The sequence below is a fragment of the Rhinolophus hipposideros genome (assembly GCF_964194185.1).
Source record: "Rhinolophus hipposideros genome assembly, chromosome: X".
Lineage (NCBI taxonomy): Eukaryota > Metazoa > Chordata > Mammalia > Chiroptera > Rhinolophidae > Rhinolophus > Rhinolophus hipposideros.
This window is the reverse complement of record NC_138046.1, coordinates 97,609,291-97,636,979: the sequence shown is the minus strand read 5'-3', so window position 1 is coordinate 97,636,979 and position 27,689 is coordinate 97,609,291. Positions and strand designations below refer to the sequence as shown.

General features: G+C 40.0%; 1 protein-coding gene and 1 pseudogene across 2 annotated transcripts in view; both read left to right on the top strand.

The window, feature by feature from the left end:
* The window catches only part of SYTL5 (synaptotagmin like 5), a 199,995-nt gene that overhangs the window by 101,433 nt on the left and 70,873 nt on the right, over nt 1-27,689 (top strand). The window contains exon 2 of the mRNA XM_081043045.1: nt 13,575-14,055. Within this exon, the coding sequence (XP_080899171.1) occupies nt 13,937-14,055 (119 nt within the window). The 5' untranslated portion in view covers nt 13,575-13,936. The remainder of the gene's footprint in view (nt 1-13,574; nt 14,056-27,689) is intronic.
* Nucleotides 4,621-5,369, top strand: LOC308494740 (rRNA-processing protein FCF1 homolog; annotated as a pseudogene). The gene is made up of 2 exons: nt 4,621-5,017; nt 5,132-5,369. The product of its transcript is annotated as an rRNA-processing protein FCF1 homolog (transcript).

The window sequence follows — 27,689 nt, the reverse complement described above, 5'->3', positions numbered from 1 at the left end:
AATGACTTGTTTTTGGTTTTGCATTTGATATCTCAGGAATTCAATCACTTTAAATGGAAAAGGGGTAGGTGACAGGGGCTATGCTAGGCATTTTGCATTAGCAGTTCCTGTTGATCCTCCCCTAACCCTATGAGGTGGGTATTATTATCTCTGCTTTAAATAAGAAGAAACTGAGGTTCAGAGAGGTTAAGTAGCTCAGTTTCTATAACACAGTAAGTGCCTGGGATTAGAACTCTAATCTAATTGGAGAACATTTTTGCCCTGGGATTGGCCTGGCAACAGTCTCTGGGGTCTGAACTTCAGGGCCACAGATCCTATAGGAATTCTTGAATGGACTTTGAGTGTTTTGTGAACCTTTCCTAGGGTACACAGTTTTCATTATCTTCTCTAAAGGGGTAGAGAAACACAGCCCAGATCGTATTAAGAAACTTTAGGCCAGTGTGTTCTCATACTTCAGGGTGCATACAAATCACTGCAGGCTCTTGTTAAAATTTAGGTTCAAGTTTAGTAGGTCTGGGGTGGAGTCAGACCTACTATCATCGGTTTTGATTCTAGGAATACTAACATTGGACCTCAATTAAGTGAAATGTTATCTGTTCTAAAACTCCATTCTTTTTTTGTTTTCAGATTCATCTCCATTTTTTAATTAAAGTTTATTGAAGTGACAATCGTTAGTAAAATTACATAGATTTCAGGTGTACAGTTCTGCATTACATCGTCTATAAATCCCAATGTGTGTTCATCACCCAGAGTCAGTTCTCCTTCCATCACCATATATTTGACCCCATTTATCCACATCTGCCACCCTCCTCCCCCCTTACCCTCTGGTAACCACTAACCTATTGTCTGTGTCTCTGAGTTTTTGTTTCTCATTTGTTTGTCTTGTTCTTTTGTTTTCAGTTTTATATGCCACATATCAGTGAAATCATATGGTTCTCTACCTTTTCTCTCTGACTTATTTCGCTTAGCATTATAATCTCAAGATCCATCCATGTTGTCACAAATGGTACTGTTTCGTCTTTTCTTACCACCGAATAGTATTTAATTGTGTATATATACTTACATATATATAACTTCTTTATCCATTCATCTATCGAAGGACATTTTGGTTGTTTCCATGTCTTGGCCACCATAAACAAAGCTGCAATGAACATTGGAGCACACGTGTCTTTATGGATAAATGTTTTCGGGTTTTTTGGGTAGATACCCAGGAGAGGGATTGCTGGGTCCTATGGTAATTCTATTTGTAATTTTTTGAGGAACCTCCACACTGCCTTCCATAGTGGCTGCACCAGTCTGCATTCCCACCAAGAGTGTATGAGGGTTCCTTTTTCTCCACAGCCTCTCCAACACTTGTTGCTATTTGTCTTGTTGATGATAGCCATTCTGACTGGGGTGAGGTGATATCTCATTGTGGTAAAACTCCGTTCTTCTCATTAGTAGATCTGTGTTAAAAAAAAAAGTAGAAAGAAAAGAAAAACTGCATTTAATCATATAACAATATTTTGAATTTTGTCAATAAAATATATGTATAGATTTGTTTTCTCTCTTGTTATATAGATATCTACAGAATAGCCATGATTTTGCCTTTTGTAACAGAAAGCCTAAAATATTTACTGGCTGGCCCTTAATAAAAAGCGTTTGTCAACGCCTTAGTGAGGATCATGGTGAAAGACGACCTTCGAGGAACATAAATGTTGCTTATCTTACTCTCCATAGTTCCTTGCTGCATTTGTCAGACATGACATCACCAAGCAGACTGAAAGGAATATTAATTATGTAAAAGGAGCAGCAAGGCTGGCTGTATTTATGGATAATGCCCCCTCTAGAAGAGAGATTTGGGAAGGTGAGAGTCAATTTCAAGTGTAGTTTAAACATAGATCTTCCTGGGCTTGCAAACTGAGTTTCCACAAAGGATCTAGTGTCTTCTCAGCTAGGTCATGCCAATAAGACTTTGGAAGACATTTGCAATCCATTTAGAGAGCTTGATTAATTGGGGTTGTATAGCAGTTAGCCAACCTTCTGGGTAGAGTATTGCATCTTCTTACATCAGCCTTCAAACTACTTAACATTTAAGGTATTTGTTCAGGCAAAAGCTATCTTACCACTCATTTCATATATCTGAAGACATTTCTCCTTACTTCCCAACACTTTGACTCTTGTGAAAAGCATCTAAACTACACTCATGCTAGAACATACATGATTCTTCAAAATTCTCCAGGCTTCAAGTGGTCTGCTGCATCATAACCTCTACTGCAGAGCTTCCTCTCAGATATCCATCTTGAACTGTTCTTTCCTTTGGTCTTGGTCAATGAGAGCTTTAGATTTCATAATTAATGGCTGATTTTCAGGCTAGAGGTCTGACAATTAAGTTCGCAAACTTGTTGCAATGATGTTGCTAACCTTTTTTTGATATCAGAAGGATTGTTCATTATGAATTTGTACCAACTGGACAAACAGTTAACCAAGTTTACTATTTGGAAGTGCTGAAAAGGCTGTGTGAAAAAGTTAGATGACCTGAACTTTACACCAGCAATTCATGGCTCTTGCATCACGACAATGCACCAGCTCACAGGGCACTGTCTGGGAGGGAGTTTTGCGCCAGCAAACAAATCACTGTATTGGAATACCCTCCCTACTCACCTGATCTGGCCCCCAGTGACTTCTTTCTTCACCCGAAGATAAAGGAAATATTGAAAGGAAGACATTTTGATGACATTCAGGACATCAAGGGTAATCTGACAACAGTTCTGATGGCTATTCCAGAAAAAGAGTTCCAAAATTGCTTTGAAGGGTGGACTAGGCACTGGCATTGGTGCATAGCTTCCCAAGGGGAGGACTTCGAAGTGATATTCAGCAATGAGGTATGTAGCACTTTTTCTAGGGTGAGTTCACGAACTTAATTGGCACCCTTGTACATATATTTAAACATGAATTAATTGCATTGCATTAGCTGCATATGCATTTAAAAGCATAGAAATCTTCCGATTTTCAACTAACAGTGTAGCTTAGATATTTCCATGTCGGTATGTATTTTTAAATATCTCCTTTTATGGCACCATGGTATTGCTGTAACTTCAGGCTGTTTCAAAATTTTCACCCTTGATAATTATGCTGTAATGAATATCTATATATTATCCTCACATATACGCACAGATATTAACTTTTTTGTAAGATTCTTACAAGTGATCAAAGCATGCATATCTTAATTTTTAAAACTTAATTGAGTTATGATTGTCATACGAAAAGCTGTGCATATTTAACATATACAACTTAGTGAGTTCGGAGGCAAGTGTCCACCTATGAAGCAGTCACCTCAATCAATACCATAAACATCCATCACCTCCAAAATGTTCTTCCTGCCGGATGTATTTACTTACAAGGACACTTAGCAAAATGTTAACTATACAGCCCAGTATTGTTAACTATGATTACCGTGCTATATAGTACATCTGTAGGACTTACTCATCTAGCATAACTGAAACTTTGTACCCTTTGGCCAATGTTGAAAGACTCAACACATCCTTTAAAAAGGGTGACAAGAATTATAAAGGCTCTGAAATTTTATGCTAATTTAAAGCTAACCAGCAGGCTTGTCATAGTTTTTTGTGTGGTGGTCGAAGACATGCTACTCCTCGGTCAGATACCGTGGACTTTTACTCACAGCACAGCAAGTCTCATGAGCTTCATGCTTGCATTGGTTCCCTTTGCCCCCAAGGGCATAGGTGGAAATTGTGTATCAGTGCATTTGTGTAATAGCTGAGGAACCCTGAATTAGGGAACCCAAATTTTTTACAGTGCTTATAAACAAATCTGTCCTCTGTCCTGGAGAGAGACTTTTACTTTATTAAACAAATCATAAGCAAAGCTGCCCTTTCCTCCAGAGAGAGACACTGTGTCTTTCAATGCTAGTCACCAAACAAACATCCTTGGAAGATGCATAGATACGAAAGAGACCCACGGAGAATTCTCTCAACTAAGGATTGAACTTATTTCCACTTTCACCAATGGGGCATGAGCACGGCCATTTCCATACACACTCACAAACCCTGGATGAGAAGGATTTTTTTTTTTTACATGTTCACAATCTAATGGGAAATCTAAGACATTTTCTCCTTGTAATTTATATTTACGTAACTGGTAGGCTAAGTGAGCATCTTTTCATTTTGACATCAGTTGCCTTTTCTTATATTTTACCCCTTATTTTAATGGCTTATTTTCTTGAAATTTGTAGGAGCTCTTTGTGTTTTCTAATTATTAATGCTTTTCCTCCTTTATACGGAACAATTTTACTCTCCCAGCCTGTCTCACGTTTCTTTTAAATTTATTTGAAGTTGCTTCCTTTGTACAGATATTTTAAATTTATATATGGTCTATTCTGTGAAGCTGTTTGGGGGGAAATATAGAATTTTATAGGTCTTGGTAATTAAAAAGCATTTAGGGGAACTACTAAATATGATACAAGTATATCTTCTAATATTTCTTTCAGATCTTTTTCTCTTGAATTTATTTAGGTTTCCTCCTAATCAATTTTTTAAAGATAGGTAAGTCTTTTTAAAAAGCCCGAAATACATGACACCAAGGTAAGAATCAATAATTTTTGAAGAGTGTGGTGTGAACATGGGGAAGCAAAAGAAAACAAGGAAGTATGCGACCATGAAGCGAATGCTTAGTCTCAGAGATCAGAGGCTTAAAGAAAAGGATAGGTTAAAACCTAAAAAGAAACAAAAGAAACATCCCAGTGCACTCAAGGAAAGAGAAGTCCCCCCAAACCCTTCCTGCTTATTCTTCCAGTATAACACACAGCTTGGCCCACCTTCCCACATCCTGGTTGATACCATCTTTATCAACTATTCCATTAAAGCCAAACTAGACTTAGTTTAGTCAATGATGGACTGTCTGTATGCCAAGTGTATCCCTTGTAGAACTGACTGTGTAATGGCTGAAATTGAGAAACTGGGGCAATAGTATAGAGTGGCTCTAAGGATTGCCAAGGATCCAAGATTTTTTTTTTTCAGTACTGAATTTTTTTTTTTTTTAATTTATTGGGGATCTGCATAGGTTCCTTTGAGTGTGCATGGTAATCATTCAAATCTTGGATCCTGAATACAGAATTATATACAGGATCCAGGATTTGAACTATTACCATGTACACAAAAAGGAACCTATGCTGCTTCCTATGCTTAGTCATCATGCTGATGACTGCTTAGTACAGAGTAACTCAGCACAAGTGTTACATTGTGGCTACAGTTGACCGGGACCTGAAACGAAGAATCAGGAAAATCCCTGGAGTTCCCATCATGTACATTTCTAACCATAGGTACAACATTGAGGGGATGCCAGTTGATTATGGAGCCCCTCGATTCTAATTCTTAAAAGACAAAATTCCTCTGCTTTCCTTCAACCAATTTTCTCTGTTGCCAGTTTATGAAACATGCTATAGCATGAATTATTATTCCACTCACCCATTTGCTCTATTATGATTTGAATATGGTTAAAGACACTCACTTTTTTATGTTGTTTTGAAAATGATATTTTTGTATCATTTTAAAATTTGTTGCATCTTTTTATAAATCTAATGACTGCTCACACAAAAAAAAGAATCAATAATTTTAAGTATTCTTTTCCAAACTGAGGGTTCTGTGAGAATTCACAGTGAACACCAGAACATTAAAGACTCTGAGAAGTTCTATAGAAGAAAAGATATTTTGTTTGGTTTCACTACATATATCCAAAATTTTGTTGGCCTAATGAATGTTTAAAGATTCCATAGAGTATCTGATAACAGCTTGTGGGCTACTGTTCCATGGGGGCAGTGAGAGGCAGTCAGATCTAATGGCTAGCAGTAGGGTCACAGAAACCAGAGTGCTCTGAATTACAAAACAGATGACTTTGGGCATCTTAATTAACATCTCTATGCCTCAATTTTTTCATCTCCACGATGGAAGTAATACAGTTTATTTTGTGAGGGGTCATAAGGATTCGTTGAGTTATGTAAGTGTGGGTTGTTATTGTGGTAGAACGTTTTTGAGGGTGCTCCTCATGGAGCATCACTATAAAGCTGATAGTAGTGTTACTTGACCTTTGTAGTATTGTTCAGAGAATCCATCCCATGGTGGAATATAAAAAAAAAAATTCAACTACTGCACTCCCGTGGCATGTGCCACATAGAGCTGCCCATGTGAGAAGAAACTTCTCTATTGAAAAGCAGTGCCTGCAGTTCCATAGCATCTGCCCTTGAGTCTTTCAGCTTGGGGTTTAGAGTGCAAGAACTGTTTATTTCTCTCCCTACAGCATCTTCTACTTTCTGGTAGTTCTCACCTTTTGGCAGTCCTTGCCTGCTGATCTGTTTGAAAGGCACTCCCAGGAGAATTTTGCATACTCTGTTTAGCTTGTATTCTAAGCATCTTAAACATCCCTCTGAGTGTACTGAAAATCTCCCTAACTGTTGTGTTGTCACAGAGTAACAGGCAAAGAGCAAATTCATTTTATTCTTCCTAATTTTATCCTAAGAGCACTTCCAGAAATGTTCCATTTTTAAAGCTGCATTTCAAGTACCCTTTAATGAGATATATTTAGATACACCCTTTTCTTTGATTAAAATATCAACCCCTATTATTTTTAAGTGTCTGTTACTCAAAATAGATGCTTTTTAAAAGTCTTGTGTCTCTGTGTGATGCTATGAAATTATTTTTAAAGATTTTGTTGGGGAAGGGGGACAACAGGACTTTATTGGGGAACAGTGTGTACTTCCAGGACTTTTTTCCAAGTCAAGTTGTTGTCCTTTCAGTCTTAGTTGTGGAGGGCGCAGCTCAGCTCCAGGTCCACTTGCCATTGTTAGTTGCAGGGGGCACAGCCCACCATCCCTTGTGGGAGTCGAACCGGCAACCTTGTGGTTGAGAGCCCACTGGCCCATGTGGGAATTGAACCAGCAGCCTTCGGCGTTAGGAGCACGGAGTTCCAACCGCCTGAGCCACTGGGCTGGGTCACTATGAAAATTTTTGATTATAGTATCTTTTGTGATGCTGAGCAGTTAGTGAACTGTCCAAAGCTATCCATGCCAAAAACCAGCACAATGACATACACACATGACATCTTGTCATCTTTTTTTTACAGTTATTGTTTTATTTATATTTTTGGTCCTTTTTTTCTTAAAGAAATCCCTTTAACATTTCTTCTAATACTGGTTTGGTGGTCATGAACTCCTTTAGGTTTTTCTTGTCTGGGATCATTATAATGTTGTTTTTTAAAAATTATTTATTAGTTTCAGTTATACAAAGCAAGGTAATTGGTAGACATCTAAACCCCTCATAAAGTGATAACCCACCCCCCAAGCTACTACCCCTCTGACATCATATATAGCTGTTACAGTACCATCAACTATCTTCCCTATATTGTACTTCACATCCCGTGACTATACCGTGTTTCCCCAAAAATAAGACCTAACCGGAAAATAAGCCCTAGCATGATTTTTCCGGATGACATCCCCTGAACATAAGCCCTAATGCGTCTTTTGGAGAAAAAATTAATATAAATCCCAGTCTTATTTTTGGGGAAACACCATACATACCTATATATTTAGTTATAGTTGACATTCAATATTATTCGACTTCAGCTCCTCAGGTGTATAGCGATTGGTCAGGCATCTACGCAGTCTATGGCGTGACCTCCCTGATAAGTCCAGTGCCCATCTGACACCTTACGTGACCTTTACAACATTGTTGATTATACTCCCCACACTGTATTAACTATCAATTTGTATTTCTTAATGCCTATACCTTTTTATCCTGCCCCCAACCCCATTTCCATCTATCACCCTGATAGATCTACCTATCTGGCACCATACCCAGTTATTACAATATTATTGTAACACCTAGTTATTACAATATTATTGACTATATTCCTTATGCTATACCCTTCATCCCCATGACTACTGTATAACAACAAATTTGTACTTCTTAATCCCTTCCCCTTTTACCCATCATTAACCCCCCTCCTATCTTAAAGAAGTCCCTCTAAGATTTCTTGTAATACTGGTTTGGTGGTGATGAATTTCTGCAGCTTTTTCTTGTCTGGGAAACTCCTTATCTGTTCTTCAACTCTAAATGACAACCTTGCTGGGTAGAGCAATGTTGGTTGTATGTCATTGCTTTTCACCACTTGGAATATTTCCTGCCACTCCCTTCTTGCCTGCAAAGTGTCTGTTGAGAAATCAGCTAACAGTCTCATGGGTGCTCCCTTGTGGGTACTAACTGCTTTTTTCTTGCTGCTGTTAAGATTCTCTCTTTGTATTTAACCTTTGGCATTTTAATTATGATGTGTGTTGGTGTGGGCCTGTTTGGGTTTATCTTTCTTGGGACTCTCTGTGCTTCCTAGGCTTGTATGTCCATTTCCTTCACCAGGTTAGGGAAGTTTTCTGTCATTATTTCTTCAAATAGGTTTTCAATTCCTTGCTCTCTCTTCTCCTTCTGGTACCCCTATAATGTGAATATTGGTATGCTTCATATTGTCCCGGAGGCCCCTTAAACTCTCCTCAATTTTTTGGATTCTTCTTTCTTTTTGCTGTTCTGGTCGGGTGCTTTCTGCTACCTTATCTTCTACATCGCTGTTTGTATCCTCTGCTTTATCTAATTTACTGTTGATTCCCTGTAATATATTCTTTGTTTCCATTATTGTATCCTTTATTTCTGACTGGTTCTTTTTTATGGTTTCCATCTCCATTTTTATGCTTCCTATCTCTATGTTGAAGTTCTCCCTGAGATCATTGAGCAGTCTTATAACCAGTGTTTGGAACTCTATGTCTGATAGATTGGTTATCTCTGTTTCACTTAGTTCTTTTTTCTGGAGCTTTGTTCTATGCTTTTATTTGGGACATGTTTCTTTGTCTCCCCATTTTAGCTGCCTCCCTGCATTTGTTTCTATGTATTAGGTAGGGCTGCTATGTCTTCTGGTCTTAGTGGAGCAGCCTTATGTAGTAGGTCTGCTATGGGGTTCAGTGGCACAGGCTTTCTGGTCACCTGAGCCATGCACTCCAAGTGTGTCCCTTGTGTGGGTTGTGTGTACCCTCCTCTTGCAGTTGAGCCTTGGTTGATAATTGCACATCAATGTGAGGGACTGACCCTTAGGCTCACTGGTCGTGAAGACTGGCCATGACTACAGTGGAAGAGTTGTGGTGCAGGGGCCAACCCTATGGAGCAGGATCTGCCTCAGCAGGACTCTGGTGCCTGCCCAATCTGCTCCTTGGGTGTGTCGTACTTGAAGATGATGCTCCAGCTCGTTTTGGCCCCTGGGGGCGCCAGCCCCAGAACCACCTTGGAGGGGATCCGCTGTAGGTCTACTTCAGCCACAGCTCGTGTCCCACCCGGGCTATCCAGTGGGAACCAGAAGAAATCCACAGATGGCTGCCATCTGTGCTGTGCTTGGAAGGGCCTTGAGAGGCCAAGCCACGAACCAATGCCAGCTGCCTCTAGTGCAGGCTTAGGGCTGCTCAGCCAGAGGTACGGGACACGCTCAAGCCAGATGCTGCTTGTCTGAGTTTGAAGAATCTTTGAGAGATGCTAGGGAAGTCTGTAGCTTAAGCCAAGGCAGGTGGTCTGTATGAAAAGGCCCCTGAAGCAGCCTGAGTGTGCCCAAAAGTTGGACGGGGCGGGGTCTCCAATCACCAGGACATAGCGAACGAACAACAGAGACTCAGAAATGGTGGCTGTGTTCGCACACCGGGAAGGAGGAGGGCTCAACAGAAACAATGGCCTCTGCTAGCTTCCCCCGTCCAGGAGAAAGCTGCCTCTCCAGCCCCCATCCCAAGCCAGACAACTCAGTTCTCCTCCTGTATGTCCCTGCCACCTCTCCAGCTGCTGCCTCTGTGCTGGGTCTCAGAGCGAGTGATTCTGTTGGTGGGTAAGTCAGCGTGAGATCCCTTTAAAAGTAGCGCCTGTGAGTGCAGCTGCACTGTCTCAGTCACGATCTGTGTGGTCTTCACAGCCAGAATTATGGGGAATTCTCTCCCTGACACTGGAACCCTGGGCTGGGGTGGGGTTGGGGTCTCTCACTCTTTTTGGGAATGGGGGGACCTCGACAGCCGAAATAGCACTCCCAGTCCTTAATGGTCACATGCAGGTGTGGGGCCAGCCCGTTCTGCCTCTGTGACCTTCCTATCAGTCTGGAGGTGGCTTCTTCTGCAAGTCCTGAGTGAAAGGCTTCAATTCAGTTCAGCTTGATTTTAGGTGATTCTCACTAATGGTTTTTTTGTAGATTAGTTGTGATTTTGATGTGGTTGTAAGAGAAGGTAAACACCGCAATTACCTACTGTGCCATCTTGGTTGTTTCCCTCCATTATGTCTTGTAATCTTTTTAAATAATTTAGCTCAGTTCAGCAAGCCTCCTGGCCAAAGAGTGAAAAATCCACATCTGCAGTGTTTAAGGAGAAATATCTGTTTAAGTAAAGGTATTAAAGAATAAAATGAAAATGAATTTCTTCTTTCCAGTCTTACTAGTATTTTTACTGGGCCCATTTTAGTAAATGATGAGAATTGACTCTAGATAAAATGTACTCATTATTTTCACTCATTTGTTTCACTTGATTAAAGTGTGTAGTGGGTAAGGGATTCTTTAGGAGGTTCCTATGAAGTAGCTGAAAAGAGCCATCAAAAAATGGTACATATTTAGGTGATTTCATCACAACCTGGATGCTGGTCCTCCGAAGGCTCAGAAATTTGATTTGGTCGGCATACGGAGAACAGATAAGACACAGTTTCAAACTAAACCAAACATAGACGGTTCCACTGGCAGGACCTAGACATCCACTCGCTGAAGGGAGAGCTTTATGGGAAACCAACTTGCAATCAGAAATATCCAGGAAGAAGTGAAATTCAAGCAAGAGGAAATAGTTGTATGATTTGAGTTGTTAGTGTCATGAAAAGTTGCCAGACTGAGGCCTCGTCGCCGAAGTGGAAGATGTCCTATAGAGAATAAACAGGTTCTTTTCATTCTGAGGCCCGAGTGCTTCTGCTTTGGTTAGAGACTGGATGGGCACCATCGACATCTCGCTCCTTAGATTTCCTTTACCTATGCCCAGGTTCTCTGTCTCCTCTTCACCCTGTGTTTCTCTAGGAGGACTGTATTGTCATCAATTTGAGTCCATCTTATGCAAGTATAATCACAGTCCAGTCCTGCTTCCTGGAGGAAACCTTTTGATTTTTTTGATAAAGTTTTGGCTACTTCTAATCTCCTTGGCCACTCATTTACATATCAGTTCTAGCAGTTCTGGTACAGATGAGCAAAATCCATTTAAGGCTAATTGCTTGATTTCCCGTCTTCTCTGCCCCCTTCATTTGCTACCCCCTTGGATTTTTAGAGGGTGGACTTGTACTTACAGCCGAAGGCAAGGATGACCACAAGATTCAGGGCAAGTATTTTTGTAGCTCCCAACCTCTTGAATAATTTCTAAATACAATTCTATAGAATAGTCAGGACATTCTAAATCTGACATTTCAAACGTAAAATATGTCTTAAGTGAACCTGGGTGTAATGATTTACAGAGTTACCAAGTGGTTTTCCCATTTCAGCATGAAACCAGATGAGACACACAGGGGTGTTCTTTATCTGAGGAGACCACAGTTGACAGTGATGCAAAAACCAAACGCTTAACCTTTCTGAAGGGCCCCTTTTGTTCTTCACCTTGTTGCTTCCTGTTCATGTCAATCTTAGGGCTCTCGATCCTTGCTGCTTCTAGGACTTTGGAGATGGAGAAAAGGCCTGGAGTAAATCTGGAAAGTCTGGACAGTCCAGGGCAATTTTCTCAGAGGAGGCTGGCTCTTGGTCTGTAGGAAACAGTTCAGTTCTGAGTCATTTCAGCAAAGTTCTCATTTGGTGTACAATGTATAGAAGAAACACATGGGGGCTTTGGAAAGTTAAAGAGGCTCTGGACAAGATCCTATCCTTTCAGATCTCCTGAGATTTTTAGGTTACACATAACCTTATGGTTACTGGGAGACCCAAAGCAGCCTTTCAGTAAATATCTAGTCATACTTGGAAACCTGGCTAGAACCAAGCAAACCAAGTGTAACTTACATATAGATTGTAATTCACAGACCTAGGAGGAAGATGAGGGACAGTGTTATGGGATGATGCCCAATCACAAAACCTGGTAGATCACTCTGAGAGTCATTGTTATTAAGGGGATATACAGAGAGAATTCAGGTACCGAGCCAAGGAAAGCATGTGCTCGAGTTAGGATGAGGGACAGGGCCTGGCGAACTTCTGATGTTGACAAGGGGGTAGTTTTAGAACACCTATTTTGCCCTGTGTGCTACATTCCTAGAATAATTCACACCAGTGTACACCTTGAGATATAAACACCTATCTTGAGAGTAAAATATTACTCAATACAGTTGAAATTACTGTGTTCTCTTCTTTGATTGTATCTCTCTAAATTTTCCATGAATTTCCTTATATTTATACTACAACTGTATGTGTTCCTAAATTAGATACAATGTTGCAACTTATTTCCTTCATATGTATGCTATCATTATGCATGAATTTTTCTGTAACTTGAGTTTTTCATTTAACATGATGTTTCTGAGCTCAGAAACAAAGTTCAGACAATTAAGTTTGTGAACTCATCCTAGAAAAAGTGCTACATATCTCATTGCTGAATATCACTTCAAAGTACTCCCCTTAGGAAGCTGTGCACTAATGCCAGTGCCTAGTCCACCCTTCAGAGCAATTTTGGAACTCTTTTTCTAGAATGCCCATCAGAGCTGTCGTGCTATTACCGTTGATGTCCTGAATGTCATCCAAATGTCTTCCTTTCGATATTTCCTTTACCTTCGGGTAAAGACAGAAGTGATTGGGGGCCAGATCAGGTGAGTAGGGAGGGTGTTCCAATACAGCTATTTGTTTACTGACTAAAAACTCCCTCACAGACAGTGCCGTGGGAGCTGGCGCATTGTCGTGATGCAACAGCCATGAATCGTTGGCGAAAAGTTCAGGTCATCTAACTTTTTCGCACAGCCTTTTCAGCACTTCCCAATGGTAAACTTTGTTAACTGTTTGTGCAGTTTGTACAAATTCATAATGAATAATCTCTCTGATAACAGAAAAGGTTGGCAACATCGTTCGCGAACCTAATTGTCAGACCTTGTATTCAGGTTGATACATGTAGCACTGGTTCATATTTGTTTTGCTAGCAGTGTTTTTTAATTGGTGGTCTTAGTTGTGGGGGGAGGAGGAGGGAACCATTTGAGGGACCTTTCCTGTTGTGGACAGTCCAGACTGTGCACTTAGTGTCCCCAAGAGGTGAGCCAATTCACCCATGGGTCAGCTGCAAGCATGGTAGAGGAAGCTAATTATAATGGAAGAAACTGAATTTTCCTAGAGAACCTGGAATCTACTAAATGTAAATAATATTTCGTGGTAATAAACACAATATGGGTATAATAAATGCATGTTTACTGATTCAAATTTGTTTTTTAGGTTAAGTATATGACTGTTTAAAAAATTAGACACTCTTACAAGTGTTGTTGGAAAAATGGCCTAATTAATTTTTCTCTCCTTTATTTTCTCCACCTTCTCAGTTGTTTCTGGGTTCTGCTCCAGCGGATCTGATTCCTGTCCTGTAGCTTTCTGGAGGATTAACGTTGAGCATCATTAGTGAATTTCAGCTGCTACCTCTGTACACCACAGCAAAGGCTTTGGAGAGCTTTTTCAGTTAAAACAATAATGACTTGCTTGGAGTGTAATCCCATTGGAGCCTGTTTTCTGTGTAGCCTGGAAGAATACCTAACTACCATTGGCAGCTCTTCAGAGACCTTATAAAAAACACTCTACATAAAACAACTGAGTGACTCTAGGTTGCTCAGGGGGACCTTCAGAATTGGGGATATCTATTCATCTAGAAGATTCAACCATTGTTACTCAGAGCTGCTGCTGAAATACCATGTCTAAGAATTCAGAGTTCATCAATCTGTCATTTTTATTAGATCATGAGAAGGAAATGATCCTGGGAGTTTTAAAGAGAGATGAATATTTGAAAAAAGTGGAGGACAAGAGAATAAGGTAATATTCATTTATCTTTTCTGCCCTCCTTGACCGCTTTCTGTTTGTTTGAAGCAGTTTAAATCAGAAATGGGGCAACTGCAATCACATTGGAGAAAAATATTGGTCAGTGACTTCATGGGTTCTCAGCAGTAGCTCAAATATTAGAAAACATCGTTGATGCTTTATTATTTAGCTAGATGGAAGGATGGAATGTAGCTAATAATAATGTTGATGAGAACTCCCGTTTGGTAATAATGTCATACCTAGTAGTTAAGTGGAAGGACTTCTAGGTTTTAGTACTAGCTCTGGGATGTATTAATTGCGTGACCTTGAGTAAGTTTCTCAACTTCTGTATGCCTTGGTTTCCTCATCAATAAAACATGGATAATAACAGTAGCCACTTCATACGGTTGTTGTAAGGATTAAGGAAGATAATAAATGTGCAGTACCTGGTACCTAAGTGCACAATAAATGTTACCTATTATTTATTTATAATGCCTTTCTCAGGTCAGTCTCACTGGGAATCTGCCTCCACCATAGCTGGGAGAATAAGGGGATCTGGAGAGTGAAAAGTACCCACTGTAACCCAGAAATCACCTGAATTTCATGAAATAAGTTTCTGTGTGAGGAGAGTTGAGTAATATGGGCATGATTGAGTTTCACATCAATTGTAGATAGGGTTGATATTTAGCTTGATCTCCACGTATGACCTCACCTATATTTTAGCCAGCATCCATTCTGATTGGTTGTATCATCTATTCTGAATGGTCATGGCATCATTCTGATTGGTTGCTGCATCCATCGTGATTAGTTGCTGCCTGTAGTGTCCTGCTTGTTAAATATATGTGGGTATTACATCTTACCCCTAAATAGAGGAGCAGAAACAAATGGAGTTGCCTCCTCAGTCACTGCCTATTGTGCAACATGTAGCTTTTGTGTCTTGTATGTTTCCCAAAACTGTAGTCAGCGGCTTATGCTTATTTTTCTTGAGGAGAAAACTTGTCATAAGATTGCCTTCATATGTTGCAAAAATATTCAATGTATCTAAAGGAACTAAGGTCCTTAGAATTGCAAATACATTAAAATATTCTTGATTGATGCTTATTCCTTAGATCAGAGCACAGAATTTTAATTTCTGTCATTCTAACATATTCAACCCTTCTTAAAGAAACAAAGGCTGTGATTAAAATTATTGTATTTTTTTCTATGCCTAGAATTCAGGTAACAACAAAATGCAGTTAATGATTTTAAAGAAATAAATGATATTTTTTGGCATTGGTATTCATGAAAAGTGACTAAATTTTCTAATATGCTGCAAAAAGTTCCATATTGTTTATGGGGGATAGGTACTAACCAGTTGTTGATGACATTCTCAAAAGAATTAAAAATCACTCTCTTTAGGAAAAAACAATTTAATAACCAGAGCCAAAGAACAATGAATAAGACTTTGTTCAGGATATTTGTTTCTGTCATTCTCAATAACTTTAAATAATAATTTATTATACCCGCTCTTCCTTTTTCTCTATTATTTTTCCCTTGTCTTCTTATTCTCTATAAAGAAATTTAGCCAAGTAGTATAATATACAAAAGAGCTATCAAGGATACAGTTGTTAATTTTCTGGCTCTGTAAACTGTTTTGAGGATTTCGGGTTTTTTTCTGCACTCTTAGATGTTTTGTCTCATTTTGTTCTGAGCTAACCAAGATATGCGCCCAGGCCGGATGACTCAGTGCCACTCTTAACAGCTTTGTGTACTGAGAAGCCAGGCCAAAGTCAGTGGCAGGCTGTTTACAGTGCATGCTGTTGAATCATACACCCACACTTGTTGACTGAAATCTTAGTTGCACCATGGAATCTTTGTGTCACCTTAGACAAGTTACTTAGATAAATCTAGTTTCCTCATTAGACAAAACAGAAATCATAGCATTAGCTACCTCAGATGGTTGTGGTAAGGATTAAATAAGCTCATATCATCAGGAGCTTAGAGCAATGCTGACAGACAGTAAGCACTCAATGATTCCTGGCTATAATCATCAGCCCTATTATTGGTTTGTGTGGCTCTTGGTTTATAAGTTGTAGTGACCACTGTCGGTGCTCCATTCAGATCCTCTAGGGTCCCTTGTTGGATCTGTGCTCTCATCTCCCAGTTTCCACATTCTTTACTTCTAAGGGTTGGCACCTGCTGACTTCTTTAGAGGACTACCTTTCGGTGGCTGGAGTTGCCCATAGGAATAGAGAGCCACAAGTGCCAGGTAAACTTGAGTTTAGGTCCCTATTGGGCAGCCATAAGCCAATGGCTGACAGGTACAGAAACCCTTTACCTCAAGGTAAGACAGACTCTGCAATGCAACTTTTGCTTCAGAGCTCCCCATGGGATCATACCGAGGCTGAACCTCACACTTGCTTAGCCCCTCTCCTCTTCCCTCTCCTGCCTCCCCTACTGCTTTACAGGTTCCTCCTGAGACCACTTCATAAATTACTTGCACACACATCTACGTCTCGGAGTTAGCTTCTGGAAAACCCAACCAGAACAGTTGCCAGACGAGACAGGGAACTTAGTCCTTTTTCCTCGATATCCTCCCAAATCATCAACACAAGGAATTTATTGTGTCGCAGATTTTATTGCACCAATAAATTTTTGTGCTACCTATTATAATAATTGTTTCCACCATGTTCCAGAGGTGTAGGTTGATATTTTGTGGGAGACTAGAGCAAGACATAGTTAATTATGAATAAGATGTGTCACGCGGGGAACCCTGCTCGCTGCGCCATTTGTCGTGCAGGGTCTCAGCTCCCACTCCCCGCCCAAGAACGCAGGACACGGTAAGGCCAAAAAGGAACACCCATGGAGCCATAAGTAGGGGAGTCAAACCAATATATTCTCGCTGGCGGCTGGGCTGGAGACACAGGAAGCAGGATCTACATAATCTGCCTAACAGCAGTCCGCGCTTGCCAGCCACCATCCTCTTGCTAGCCCCCATTCTCTCTCTGCTAGCATAGCCAGCATATGGCCGTTATATTAGTGGCCAATGGCCTACGGGTTACAGCTGACGGCCAACTAGCCACAGCTGCTGGCATCTGATCACAGTTGATGGCCATTTACTACCCGAGCCAGCACCTTTCTATGTGAGGCCGAGAGCCTGGAAACTGCTTTTTTGGGGTTTTGTCCCCACACTCCACCCCTACAGGGTCTCGCCTCACAATCTACGCGACAAGCGTCTTCTGCGAGGGGCCCTGTGCAAGGAGCCTGGAGGTGAATGCACTATCCTGAACACAGCCAGGCTCTCTGGGCACAGCCAGGGTTTCTCAGGGCACCACCAGTACTTCTGGGCACAGCCAGACATCCTGGGCTTCTTAGGGTACCACCGGTCTCCCCGGGCACAGCCAGGGTTTCTCAGGGCACCACCACAGTACTTCTGGGCACAGCCAGACTTCCTGGGCTTCTTAGGGTACCACCTGTCTCCCCGGGCACAGCCAGAGTTTCTCAGGGCACTGCCACTCTCTCTGGACACAGCCAGACTTCCTGGACTCAGCCAGGGCCTCTCAGGGCACTGCCACTCTCTCTGGACACAGCCAGACTTCCTGGACACAGCCAGGGCCTCTCTGGGCACTGCCACTCTCTCTCTGGGCCTCCCGGGGTACTGTGCTGGAACAACAGCGGCTCACATCAAGGTGCTTACATATTATCAATGGCGGCCAGTCAAGACACAAAAGCAAACATCAAACCAGTCCCACTATATGGTGGTATGTTCCCAAACAGTCAAGCGTCCATTAAATCAGGCATAGAAGGCAATTCCCCATAGTCCATAGTCATTCGCCAGGGCTGTCCTGGGGGTGAGGGATGACCTTAACCTCACCCTCATCTCCCAAGGAGGACTCAGCAAGCATTTTCTCCTGGGACTAAAAGTCCTGCATCCGGGCTGCCTCAGCAAGCAGTTCCCAGCCCACAGGGCGGCAACAACTTTCGCTTTCTCCGCTTTCTCCGGCCTCTGCTGGTTGGGGAACCATCCACATCTTTCCACCCCTCCACGGGGATCGAGCTCTCCAGCAGCTGCTCCTCCTGGTCTTCCTCAGACTGAGCTTTCATACGCACAAACTGCTCCACTGCCCTTCGGAAAGCTTTGGCCAGCACCGTATCCTGCCGGCTACGCCATGTGTCGTGCGGGGTGTCCGGCGGGGCGGCCTGCGGGGTCTCTGTTCCCACTCCCCGCCCAAGAACGCAGGACACGGTAAGGCCAAAAAGGAACACCCATGGAGCCATAAGTAGGGGAGTCAAACCAATATATTCTCGCTGGCGGCTGGGCTGGAGACACAGGAAGCAGGATCTACATAATCTGCCTAACAGCAGTCCGCGCTTGCCAGCCACCATCCTCTTGCTAGCCCCCATTCTCTCTCTGCTAGCATAGCCAGCATATGGCCGTTATATTAGTGGCCAATGGCCTACGGGTTACAGCTGACGGCCAACTAGCCACAGCTGCTGGCATCTGATCACAGTTGATGGCCATTTACTACCCGAGCCAGCACCTTTCTATGTGAGGCCGAGAGCCTGGAAACTGCTTTTTTGGGGTTTTGTCCCCACAAGATGTAAGACAGAAATGGAAGGAATCGTTTCAAAGAAGTGGTGACAGTTGAGCTTAGTCTTGAAATATGAAAAGGATTTTGATATTGGCAAATATATGTCAGCTGTGTTTCAGCTGTTTACCATGAACCACAAAATTGCCTTCAGATTCTCCTAATAGGTTTCAGAAGGAAATGGAAACCAAAGAAATTTGTTTATGCCTTATGATTACAAAGAAGAAACTAATCTAGAAAGTTAGTAAACTGGAATTTGGGACGCAGTGGATTTATTGTTTGTGTATTGATTTACTTGAGTAGGTTGTCCTTAGAAATAAAGAAAATAGGATAAGGGAAGAGTGTAAAAGTTATAATGAATCAACGTTTTAGAGGCCTGTCACCCAGTTGTGCTCCACAGTCCACAAAGCTACTGATGTGTGGCATTAATTAAGGTGGGACAGGTGCTCCTAAAGGTGCTCTGCACCCAAAGGCAGGTGAGAAGCCTGATAATTACCTCCAGGCATGAATAGTAGGCTGGGAGAGCTGTCTGCCTATTATCAGATCATTCTAGGTTCATGCAAGAGGCTCAAATATATTTTTCTCCTTCAGTCCAAATAGGAAGGAGAGGTAGGAGATATCTGGACAATAGTTTTGACTATTAGAGGGTAAGAGTATTTTAAATGTTCTCTGTGAGAACAGATCACTTAGATTTATTGATGGCTTTAAGGCAATGAAGAAAGAGGGAAGAATTGGCGCAAAAATGGAGCTGTCAGCAGTGATTGCAAATGGAAAAAATTACCGACCATTTGGAAGCACAAAGTAAACATCTTTGTTGGTCTTAGATTTTTTTCTAACTTTGGAATAACTCCACCTAACACAGACAAGTACAGACTGATAGTCTCTGCTCCCCCAAAAATCTCATTAACAGACCCTTACTCTATTTGATCTTCCGTACCTAAATACAAATACTGCTAAATGTCTACTTTGTGGTATTGGTTTATATAAGACATCTTCAACTCTGGCAACCGTTATTGGTCTGGAGGTGGATATGAGACCAAAGATGACCCACTCAGACATACAGCCCAAGCTTATGGAAGGTTCTCTTTCCCAGTGGGCATGTTCAGTGAAATATGTTATCCTGGTTACTGCTGAATTTAGAAGGCAGCACACCAGTGAAGCTGAGGCAAAAGGATGGCAGAGAATTGTCAACATCCTGAAATACTAGATCCGCCCTCATTTCTGGATTTCTTCTTTAAACAATATAATGTATTTCTGTGTTGTTTATAGCAGTTCGAATCAGATTTTCTGTTACATGCAGCCAAGAGCATCCCACAGTCCCCAAGAGTCAGAATTAATCAATATTTGTTGAGTACCTTCTGGGAGCCAAGTGCTAGGTATTTATTGTCAGAATAATGGAGGTGAGCAGAGACATGATCTAATGCTTGGGTCTATAAGCATAAAGACGTTTGCAGTCATGGATCAGGCATTATCCATGGTGTAGATCAGGGGTCAGAAAATATTTTTACTAAGGGCCAGATAGTAAATATTTTAGGCTCTACAGGGTGTATATTCTGTGTTATGATTATTCCACTCTGCCATTGTACTATGAAAGCAGAAATAGACAATATGTAGACAAATGGTTATGACTCATGTTCCAAAAAAATTTTATTTACAAAAACAGGCAGTGGGCTGGATTTGGCCTAAGGGTTGCAGATTGTTGACCTTTGGTAGTTTATAGCCTTGGGAATAGCTGCATACACTTGAAAGCTTGATAAGCCATCTCCGGGAGTCACAGGACATTTATAGTCCAAGAGATGAGATGGACGTAGACTAGACACCGTCAGCTGTTAGAGATAGAGGTGGGGCTTCTGTCTGGGAGGTTAGCTGATTCCCCAGGGTCCCACCATCTCCAGAAGATTTTTGTGCCTCATCCAATCTGTAGTGGCTCGCATGTTGGAACAGCTTAAATGTGTTTCAGTGCCTCTATAGAGGAACAGCAAAATTAACCTGGAGGAATAGAAAATACCAAGAAATAGAAGAAGGTTCTACAGAATTACAAGGAACAGATTACAAATTCATTTTCCCAATGAAGTAAGAACTATTAATATCCCCCTTTATGTAGATAGGGAAACTGAAGTGCATACTTAAACAACTTGTCCAAGGTGGCACAGCTAGTAAATGGCAGAACTTCAATCTGTATCCCAACGGTCTGGCTCCAGGGCTCACATTCCACTCTTAGATCACTTTTAACTTTTGAGTGACATATCTGACCTTCTTGGGAGTGGGGAGTGTGGGGACGGAGTCAGGAATGCAGTTTCCAGGCTCTCGGCCTCACATAGAAAGGTGCTGGCTCAGGTAGTAAATGGCCATCAACTGTGACTGGATGGCCATCAGCTGTGGCTAGTTGGCCGTCAGCTGTAACCAGTGAGCCATTGGCCTCTAATATAACTGCCGTGGCTACGCTAGCAGAAAATGGGGGCTAGCAAGAAGATGGTGGCTGAGCTAGCAAGTAGCGGATTGCAGCTAGCAAGTGAGGTCGATTGGCAGAGAAGCGGACGGCAAGTTGCGGCAAGTTGCGGATCATGTGGCTCCTGCTTCTTGTGTCTCCAACCCAGCCGCCAGTGAGAATATAGTGGTATGACTCCCCTACCTATGGGTCCGTGGGTGTTCCTTTTTGGCCTCACCATATCCTGCGTTCTTATGTGGGGAGTGGGAGCTGAGACCCCACAGGCCGCCCCGTGTGACAGGAGGCAGAAAAAAGAGAAAGTAAACTATCCAATGCCTACCTCAAACCAGAAAATGTATTACTCGATTCACAAATGTATCTTCATGTAATTTTCAGGTCACCCCTGAGGGATGTGCTATTACAACGTGCTATAGCTGTGGCAACTGAAACTTAGATTAAATCATTTGCTCAGCTGGTAGACATCAGAGCTGAAGTTCTTTCACTCCATATTGCTCCCTTTTCCTCTCTGCTGTAGGCTTATACAATAAGTGTACTTATTCACACCCTGTTGAAAGCCCACCCACAGCCTTACTAATAGCTGTCAGAGGAATGGAACCAAACAGAAAACATTTCCTTAGCCTGGTATTTACTGACAGTTCTGACCTATCAGCTGTATAATATTATCCAAAGTTACTATGACTTTTAGTGAAGCATTGTTCTTGCCCAGTAAAAACAATAAGAGTTCCTTATGCTGTTCTATTCTTCATGCTAAAAACCAAAGTGCAAGTGTGTTCTATTTTGTTCCCCACAGTGGGCTCAGCAGAAATGGGCCACTAAGCAAGCCAGAGACTAGTACTATGTTTCCCTGAAAATAAGACCAGGTCTCATATTAATTTTTGCTCCAAAAGACGCATTAGGGCTATGTTCAGGGGATGTCATCCTGAAAGATCATGCTAGGGATTATTTTCCTGTTAGGTCTTATTTTCGAAGAAACACGGTATCAAGGGACCACAGGTCCCAACCTGGAAACTGCCATTCACCTTGTTTTTATGTGGTTGATTCCATCATTTTACAGCAGGGTGAGGGAGGAAAGAAGAGAGAGAAACAGAAGGGGAAAGTATAGTCAAATTGGCTATTTGGAATCCTATAGGTAAGCTAAATATTTGGTTCAAATGAATTTGAAGTGATTTCAAGAATTATACATTCAGCCTGGAAGTTAGGGAGACCAGTAAGTGCCAAGCAGTAATACCCTCTTAGAACTCTACAAATATTTGATCTATAACGCTGTTTGTTTTTCCAAATCTTACCACTACCACTAGGAACAAAATTAGTTTGACCTTCTCAAAAGCTTAAAGAAACAGTAGCCGTGAAACACCAGGAGAACTATTGGAGTGGGCTTCTGGTTTGGGCAACATTTTGTTTTAATTCTTATAGAATTGCCACAAAGCTTCTTAATGGATTAACACAAACTCCCAGCATGAACACACTGGCTCCCTAATAGAACCCAAACTCTTAATGTGTTACAGAGAAATGTAAAAAAAAAAAAAAAAGAAAAAAAAATCCCGCTCTGCCTTAAACGAATTTAAAACCCTGGGGGTTTTCTCACCACAGACTTTACTGATTTCGATATATGTACACATATTGGGAAACTAACTTAAATTGTGATTCTACAGCATTTTCCTCCAAGTAATTCTTGTGGGGCTAATCATAGGCACAGGGCAACAAATACTTGATATTTGGGGACATTTCAAACACTGGATTATCCAAGTAAATATACTTGACAGACTATTTTCTTTGTTTGAAATAATATGGTCACCATAGTCATAAGTAAAATTGTTACCTATGGGTGGAAGTTGTGGAGGGGGAGAGGGAGGAGAATGAATCTGTCACTCTTTGATTCTTCCCCAAATTCTCTTTTTAGTCCCTTTCCCTTCCTTGTATACTGTCTCTAGCCAGAATTGTGTAGAGGACATGCCCCTAGGTAGCAGGGATTCATTTGCATTCATGTCCAGGAAATTACCATTTCCTTTTATTGTAAATTGAGGAAACACAGAAGTCTAAATCCCATATACTTTACAACATGGTTGAATGATTATAAGGTAGGATGTTGGGGCTGGGAGGGTGAGTGAAGAGAACTCAGCCCCACCCCACGCCAAAGTAGGTCAGTTCAGAAGGGAAGATATAATTAAGCAAATACCAACTATATTCTTGGGGAAATAGGCACTTTATTTCTAGGGAAATATAAGTGAAAACTTCATTAACAAAACTGACTTCTCTAACATTTTAGACTTCAGGCAATGGTCAATTTATATCAATAATTTACATGACTGTTCCTATATTAATAGGAGTTATGGTTTAATTGATTTAAATTTGATAAGATTAGGCTGACATGCATTTAGTAATTTTTCTAATCATCATTTCATTGCAGAATAATTAAGCATAACTGCTAAGCATTTTATGCAAATGTAAAATTAAAACTTACACAACAAAGGATTTTTTAAAAGTTTGTAAGATCATTAAAGCATTAGGCTCTATGAAGGGCATCAATGTGTACAATATTTATATCATAAATCCTTAATCCAATTAAATATTTAATATATTTTGATATTATTCATTATAGAAGTAATATGTATATTATAGAATATTAGAAAATACATATAGTATGAACTTTAAACACTCACTATCTCTCTTCCCAAAGATAATTTCCACTTTTGTTGAAGTTCCTTCCTAATATTTTTCTGTGTGTACATATATAATTTTCACATAATTGGAACCATATTATATATGTAATTTTGTATCCTTTATTTTTGCTTAACCTTATTTAATGAATGATTTTGATGTCATTAAAAATAGTTTGGAAGCATCATTTTTATTGGCTAGAGAAGATTTCATAACATGGATGTGCAATGTTTTGTTTAATTATTTGTCCTAATTACCATGAACATCCTTATTCTTTAATCTTCTGTCTTAATTTTTATTATATTGTGATTCATATTTTGATTTATATATCCTTTAAATTGAAAAATTGTTTCCAGAAATGTTGTCAATTTCCTCTTCACTAAACCATTATACCACTGCCGACATCAAAATTATTGTTCTAAATCATTACTAATTTGATAAAGTAATGCTCTATGTTAATTTGCATTTATGTGGTTATTAGTATTTTTACATGATTGCTAGCCATTTGTATTTCCTCTCCTGTGAATTTTTTATTCACATAATTTGTCCTTTTGCTATTGGGTGTTAGTGTTATTTCAATATTGATTTATATGAATTCTTTTTGTCATATATTTGGGAAATACATTTCCAAGATTCATCAAAAATTCATTCAGTACTTATATGCAAGGCATAGGAGATGAAGATGAATTAATTTCTAATTTAACAGAAGCAAAATTGTATTTTATTAGATTATGCAAAGTCTCCACTTTTACATTGACTCAAATCAAATAGATATATTCTTTCTGTAAAATATAAATAATTTATATCTTTGACAGACTTTATACACAATTAGTATGTTATAGACAGGATTTATATTCTTCTCTACTTCTGTGATAGTATCCTTACCATTTATAAGTGTAGAAATTAAGGTAAGTTCAACTCTGGGTGTCAGAGAATCAAAATAATAGTATCTTAAGTAAGAGAGAAGATTCTTTTTTTTACCTAGATGAAGTCATGAGGAAAGCAACTCAGGGCTGGTAATGGTGGCTCCGTGCTCATCAAAGGCCCTTGGTCCTCCCAAGTGGTTGCTCTGCCATTTTCAACATGGGCTAACATCTTCAACATGTGAAAATAAAAATATATGTATATTCTGACACTTATTAAAATGGTAAAGAAGACTTTATTCAGGACTATTGCAATAGATTTGAAGACCATCCCCCCAAAATTTAAAACAAATAAAAGACTGTAGCAATAGGGGAGAGAGGTTAGGCTCAAGTCCAATTACAGCAAAAGCCAATGAGGATTTATAGCCAACAAATAGAGTGAGGGGATCAATAAATGGAAAATGACTGAGAGGAAACATTGATGATAGTGGGATTCTTACTAAATTGACTTATCAGAATTCTTACTGAAGGCAGGCCAGGTTGATACGAGATATCAAGGGTGGGGGATTCTCGTTACACTGATTTAGCAGGATTCTTACTAAATCTGGGCTGTGCAGGTTAAAGACAGGGTCCAAGGGCAAAGTCTAATCGAAAAGAGACCCCAGAGGAGCCTGTCCAAACTTTGGTTGAGGAGAGAGTCTTAGTCACACTTTATGGTCCAAGGTGGTTGCTCCAGCTCCAGTCCTCCTGTCCTCATTTCAGTCAGTGGGGAGACGGGCAAAGGACAAAAAAAAGACAGAGTTCCTTCCCTTAAGGACGTTTTTGAGAAGTTTTACATATGACCTTGCTTACATCACATTGGCTATAATGGTTATACTTAGCTGCTAGGGAGCTTGCATATTTAGCTGGGAAATGTAGTCGTTATTCTGGGTGGCCATGTTTCCATTACAGTTAGGTGTTTATCATCACAGTTAGGTGTTTATTGGTATAAAAGAGTAGAAGAAATATTTCTTAATGTCTTCCACCTTTTTCACCCAACCCCTCTCCCATCTGGCAACCATCAGTTTGTTCTCTGTATCTATGAGTCTATTTCTGTTTTGTTTGTTCATTTATTTTGTCCTTTAGATTTCACATATAAGTGAGATCATATGGTATTTGTCTGACTTATTTTATTTAGCATAATACCCTTTAGGTTCATCCATGGCATTAATAGTGAAAGAATAATATGATAAGGGTAAAGAAGGGAGTTGATACAGGCATATATAGGCTGAGCAGGAAGGAGATGATGAAGGTTACTGATGGGCAAGGTGTGAGGGATTTTAAACTGTCATCCACATCCTTAGAGCTCTGATTATAGAATCATTTATAATCAGCAGATCAGTTAACTTAACCTTGAGAATGAGTGGGTCATTTGTTCATGATTTGTGTAAGCATCTACATTTTGAAAACCATAGCTCTCCAACACTGATAAATGCAAAGATAAGTAAGAATTGTATGTGCTTGTTAAATAAAATTAAGTAAAAATAATAATTAATACCAAAAAAATCATGCATTTTATGGATCAGATTTATTTATGGCTTAGCACAAACCTCATCTTCCTTTTTATAGAATCTGAAAGCAATTCACGGTCAGTGGTAATTTTCAGTGAAGGATATAAGGGGAAAAAATATAGCACATAAAGAAAACATTTATATTCATCCTTGATGAATATCAAAGAAATGGTGACTTGACATTTCTTGTACCATATGCTGATACTGAATATTAGAAAAACTGCTGGAAGTGTGTTTTGTAATAACCTTTATAAAGATATGAATCCCCATAAACATCAACCTAAAGAGGTAAAATGGGAAAAATTAAGTACTGATAACTGTCTTTGATGAGCACACAACTCCTTTCTGGCTGCATTTAAAATAATTTAGTTGACGCAAATTCAATTTAGAGACATTTTAGCAATAAAATTCATATATTTATAAAAATATATGTATACCTGTATTCAGCAGCAGAAATAGTTTTAAAGAATTTTTCAAGGACAATGTGTTCTCTTTAAATTACCTTTTTTTATGTACAAATGCCCAATTTCTTCCCATGGAGTCACTTTTATCCTTGCATTGTCATAGCAGTAATCTTTAAAAGCCCTATTGAAATGCAGCTTTCCTACTTCTTGGTTTACTGATTCTGTCTCCACCCCTCTTTGTTGTTTTCTCTTTGGTTTTTTTTTTGGTAAGCTCTGGAGTTTATTCTTCTAAATCTTTTTTTTTTTCTCTTTTAATTTCTTGTGTTTTATTTTTTTTTCCAGGGGATCACTTTGTAAGTTATATAAATGTCTGTCTACTCCCTCTTTTTCTAAGTAATTTACCGTATTGGTAACAGGACTTTTCTGCGGTTTTTTATACTCAAGAAAGTTATCCTTTGGGTTTCAGATTAGTAAAACACATCGTTGTTCCTTGTTGGGCCAGGAAATTGAGATTATAGTTATTTCAAGGTATTGCCAGGTGGAAGATTTGGTTTTCTAATTACATATGTGATCAATTTCTGCTATGATATCGACACTGCAGGCATTCCTTGGTGATATTGTGGGTTCTGTTCTAGACCACCGCAATAAAGCGAATCACAATTTTTTTTGCTGGTGGAATGTCTTACCTTCATCTTGTAAAGAAACGCCAAGACTTGTGGAGCCCACAAAAGTGAAACGTAATAAAACGAGGTGTGCCTTTATACTTAATAAACAATTGTCTGTCTGTTCACATGGCTTTGTGGAAGGATCTAGTGTATTCCTAGGAGCCAAGTGTTTTGCTGCCAAGAAGTATTTTGCGTCATCTGCAGACAGGAAGATTTCACAATGCCCTCTTTCCCTGAGACAATTTTTAAACACTTGAAATTGGCACCATTCACAAGATTATTTTTTTTTAATCTAGACGAGTGTTCTTTCAATTCCGTTCTTCTCTGAAGTAGCTTTCTATCTAGGCAAAACTTTCCCCTAACTCTCAAATGGTTTTGATTCTTTTTAGTAGCCTTAGATTTGAGAACTAATCAAAAGCTCTATAAAGTTGATTAGGACCAGAATGGTGTGTTTGTTGAAGAAAGCTCCACTGGGGAATGTTTGCCCTGAGA